This window comes from Pygoscelis adeliae, unplaced genomic scaffold (genome assembly GCF_000699105.1).
Source record: "Pygoscelis adeliae isolate BGI_AS28 unplaced genomic scaffold, ASM69910v1 Scaffold77, whole genome shotgun sequence".
NCBI lineage: Eukaryota > Metazoa > Chordata > Aves > Sphenisciformes > Spheniscidae > Pygoscelis > Pygoscelis adeliae.
In genome coordinates, this window is record NW_008825216.1 from 8,456,546 (window position 1) to 8,461,426 (window position 4,881).

Consider the following 4,881-nt stretch of genomic DNA (forward strand, 5'->3'; position numbering starts at 1 on the left):
GACAGATTGAAATAGGCAGTGAAGGATAGGAATAAGATGCACTGGGGTGAATGGCAAACACAGTGCAGAAACCCAATCTGGAGTTATCAGGCTCCTGAATTTCCTCTCTCTTGCTGGCTGCAGGGTATGGTATGTGCATATTCATCATACCTAAGTGCAGCTTGAAACTTTTTAGTGACCTCTCACAGCTCTTTAATCTGCTTCATGATCATTCAGCTGTGGCAAGAAGCTTGGATTCATTCCTAGATTTATACAGAAAACAAAGAGTTGGACCCTACTTTTTGTTATTCATGTCTCTTGCCTTGTGGATTAAAGAAAAGGTGCCAGGAGTTTCTATCCCATCTATTTTGTTCCTGAGTAAAAATGTATTCACCATTAGCTGAAATATATTGTGACTTTCTGGGGCAGTCCTCCAGTCTGCTGGGATCTCCAGAAACCTGTTTCTATTTGGCTAATGCCATAGATTTGCAGTGATACACAACCAGGATCAGTAAACTCAAATCAATACATTACACACAGTCACATTTGTTTAGCTGATTATATTCAAAATGCTTCTTTTTTAAATGTGAAAAAAAACCCCAAATATATTTGAATCTGAAATACAAATTGCACAGATTAGCAGATATTAGATTTGCCAACAGGTGCTATTAACTTGTATCTCACTTTTTTCTGCACTTACGAGAGAAAATAAAGAGTAATGCAAACAGTTGAGAAGTGCTGACTTTTTAGGTGCCACCACTGCATTTAGGGATGGTCTGGTTCTTCCTCACCAGAGGAGAGTTAGTAGGAGCTGACTATTATTTGCAGCCAGGATTTTATTCTCCTCCCTGTGAGCAGAGAGGGCTCAGACAGCCAGGACTAGAGCACAAGCCTGGGATCCTGTAAATGCAGGTAGTGACAGACTTTGGAGTTTTAGCCAGTCCTTAACTCTTAGTGCATCCCTCTTGGTAGTTATAGATTGCAATAATATTATGTATCTCTTTGGGCTGAATTTCTGTGAAATCTGACATGTTTTTGAAAATCAGAAAATACAGCATGAGGAATTGAACGTGCTATTAGAAACCAGGTGGGATAGGAGCTGTGGCCAAACCAACTGTTTAACAGTCTAAAAACCAAACTGGCAAGTTTTCAGAAGAGAAAAGACAGATGGAAGGAAAAGTATAAAAATCCCAGATACCCCCTTCTTCTAAACCTACACAGCTGTTCAAGACTGCTGAGTAAAATTTGGCCTGGTAGATTTTAGTCAGCTGCAAAAATCTTATCGCTTGTCACTTGATGAAGACAAAAAGTGTGCCCTCTGCATGTGACACTAAACGTGGGTGCATATTACTAGTAACTTCTTACTGGCTAGATCAGGAAGATTTTAAATAACCTATTGCAGATCATTTGTTTTGCCCACAGACTTGCACATTATGGTTAACAAAGCACTGCAAAATAGATCATAAAGGGTTCTTTTTTCTTTTCCCTTTTTCTGTTTCAGATCCTAATTTTTCTCCTTTGTTATTTTTATCCTTTCTTGCCATTATCAAGGTACTTCTATTGGCCATAAAGCAGAGTTAAACAATTAAAGAGGTAAAAACCTGCCTATTTTTTAAAAAGAATATTTCATTCCTAAAAAATGAGAACAGAACAAAAATTTAAAAAAACAGTTAAGGAATCGGTCTTTTCCTCTGCAGAACAACTTAATATGAGGAACCACCGGGCTGTATAGTTTGAGTGAAAATGAAGCAGCGATGTCTGTGGTCCATTATGGAACCAAATTCCTGTTGTAATTGGTGGCAGTTAGCACTAGATCCTAGAAATCATATACTTGCGAATTACACTGTATTTTTTTCTCTTTTTTTAAATAGGTTCACTCCTTTTGCAAATGGACCAGATGACACCCCAGAGGAGATTCTGGCCAGGATTGGCAGTGGCAAATATGCACTTACAGGAGGAAACTGGGATTCAGTATCTGATACTGCAAAGGTCAGTGAATGCTTTCTCAGATTTTTTTCTTGTTCTCTGAAATGGGCTTGCAGTCTGCAATTGTAACAAACTTAAGAGAGAGATAGTCAGAAGGGTTATTTCTCAGCGCCTCATGAAATAAAAGCTTGCTTCTTTATGTTTCTGTCACTCTGCATGAAATAGTGTGTCAGGAATTTTGGTAGTTTATTTCATTAAACTAAAGCATAATATAGCACCATCAATTGGAATGCTCTTGAGATTTAAATAGCATAGAACTCTTTTTTGGTGCAATTGAACTTTTAAGTGTGGGGTAGTCAGTGCCACAAATTCATGGTCTATATGTGAATCCCCTTTTGTGAATCCAACCAGGAGCAGGCAGTTTACAAATGAGCATCTTTAACTCCTGTACGGTTCACAGTTTAGGCTGCCCAACTATCACAAAGCATGGAAACCTCAGGAGATAAAATTAATCTGGTGCTGAGACTTTTGGGCATGAAGACGTGCGCTGGTCTATGAGACAGGTAGATGGGCAGAAAAGCTGGCAAGCTTCCAGTTGCCTGGCATTAATCAGAAACTTTGACAGGATTTAGAGATTCCTGCAAGAGATTTCAGTTTTAGCATCTGGTAGTATCCAATGGAAGAACACTGATATATCCCACCACAAAACTGCAAGCAATCCTAGTAACATATTCATCTTGCTACCAACACCTATGAGCCTCACAATGAATTTTTTATCAGATGTCCAGTTTTGAAATTAAAACATTCAGACGTGGTAGAATTGACCTCATTGAATTTTAACTGAAAGTTAGATTTCTATTCTAAGCTTCTCTTGTAAGCGTGCTTTGGAGTCAGTGAGGAGATGCCTCCAGATGGCATCCTCTCTAGGTGGAGTTTATCACCCCTATGAGGTCACCAGTAATTAACACTCACTCAATAAGCTGAATACCCTCCACATTATCTTTTGACTGGATTATCAACTGAGAGTTGAACATTACACTTGAAAATATTGAAGATCAGACTTTACACTTAAAAAGTATAAAGCACATCTAAAGTGCATCCCTCTCTCCATTGGACATGCTGATGATGACACTGCCACCGGGAAGATCTTAGTAAAACTGCACTGCTATTAATTACTTTTTCCCTTTTACTGTTTTCTTCCTCTTAAACCCAGGACATTGTGTCAAAGATGCTTCATGTAGACCCTCATCAGCGCCTCACAGCAGTCCAAGTCCTAAGACATCCATGGATAGTGAACAGGGAGTATCTGTCTCAAAACCAACTCAGCAGACAGGATGTTCACCTGGTGAAGGTACATTCTACCCCCCTGCCTCTTCCTTCCTTGCAGAATGAGCTATCATTTGTGTAAATATTCTGGAAACTGATAAAGAAATCAGGAAGTTTATTTGCCACAGAGGCCAAATTTATATATGGCACCATATTAACAGTAAAGATTTTTGACCTGTCACCTGCTCAATATTTTTAACTTCAAGCTGCATTGTAATGACCCGGTTGGTGGTACTCTGTGCGTGTACTGCCACCACTTTGAACCAGAGACTCCCCAGCTGTCTGCCAGCCTAAATGTTGTTATCATTTCATGGAAATCATCCATGCGCGTCCATTTTTTCAGGAGATTGAAATAATAGGCCTTTTTTGCCTGGAAGAGGGAGAGGGAGGTGAAAAGCAGCATCAAAGAACTGAATTTCAGCCCAGCATTTTCTCTTTCTCTATTTTACAGGGCGCGATGGCAGCCACTTACTTTGCTTTAAACCGAGCACCTCAGGCACCAAGGCTGGAGCCTGTATTGTCCTCCAATCTGGCTCAGCGGAGGGGCATGAAAAGACTTACCTCTACCAGGTTGTAGCAGTACCCTCAAAAGGCCTTTTTGAAAACCCACAGTTTATTATTTGAGAGATTCATCTTTACTTGGCTAGCAGAACTTTTTTGGACAACCTGCACATGAAATCGCCAGAACTAGCAGAAGCTCAGCATAATGCAAAGTTCTCCTTTGCTCCGTCATTTCTTCTACATTCCAGCCAGGGTCCCAGGTTTAACAACTTCACAAAGATGTGCCAATTTTGCCAGTAGCTCTGTTTCCTTACTGAGATAAAGCCAAATAAAGTAGGTGTGTTCCATCCTTCCCATCCTAGGAAATACTATTTTTGAGTCCTTAAGATGTTCCATGGGAACACTGTTTTCATTTTGTTTCTCAAGAGAAGCACTTTTTGCTATGAAGAACGCAGTCGGGTTTGAATGTTTTCAGCTGTTCCAGGATGCGCCATGATGAAGTGGCTCGGCTGGTCACCAGTAGACGTCTACTGATCTCCACTCACCCCAGGAAGAGTGAAGGCTGCAGAGACACATGAACAATACCTTACTTGAAATCAGTGCTATACAACATGAAGGAGAGAGAGCTGTCGGTGGTGGAGATACCTTCTGATTTCAAGAAATCTTTTGCACTTTGCCCCTGCCCTCTCTGGAATGAAGCCAGCACCGCTCGAAGAGCGCATGCCACCAGCCCTGACTTACTCGGTCTCCGAGAACAGAAAACCTCTGAGAAACTTGGTCCTCTGGGGAAATTATGGGGTCTTATGAGACTGTGGGAAAGCATTCACGTAAAACAGTGTGAGTAGGAGCCTGTGGGTCAGGGCAGAAAAAGGTGTCTGGTCTCTGCCAGCAAGCAGGAGGTCTGGGAGGACTAGGTGAGGGGGAACTGAGCAGCGGCAGGGAGGGGTGACTTTGAGGACAGTAGGCAAAAAGACCCATGGCAGCGTGGTGGGGAGTACTGCCAAAGGGAACTAGCGTGCACGTGCTTGGGGGCCAAACGGGGACTCCCTTTAAAAGTGAGGGATGGTCCCTCTTCAGCAGCTGGTACAGAAGAGGGTGGGTGGGTGGCTGGGCTGCCGAGGGGCTGGGGGGGTTAGGGCAGCTGTCCTA

General features: G+C 41.9%; 1 protein-coding gene across 1 annotated transcript in view; it reads left to right on the forward strand.

Annotated features, from left to right (window-relative positions):
• Positions 1-4,294, forward strand: part of RPS6KA2 (ribosomal protein S6 kinase, 90kDa, polypeptide 2) — a 174,675-nt gene extending 170,381 nt beyond the window's left edge. The window contains exons 20-22 of the mRNA XM_009329210.1: positions 1,851-1,968; positions 3,119-3,256; positions 3,683-4,294. Coding sequence (XP_009327485.1) covers positions 1,851-1,968; positions 3,119-3,256; positions 3,683-3,808 — 382 coding nt within the window. The 3' untranslated portion in view covers positions 3,809-4,294. The remainder of the gene's footprint in view (positions 1-1,850; positions 1,969-3,118; positions 3,257-3,682) is intronic.
• The last annotated feature ends 587 nt before the right edge of the window (positions 4,295-4,881 follow it).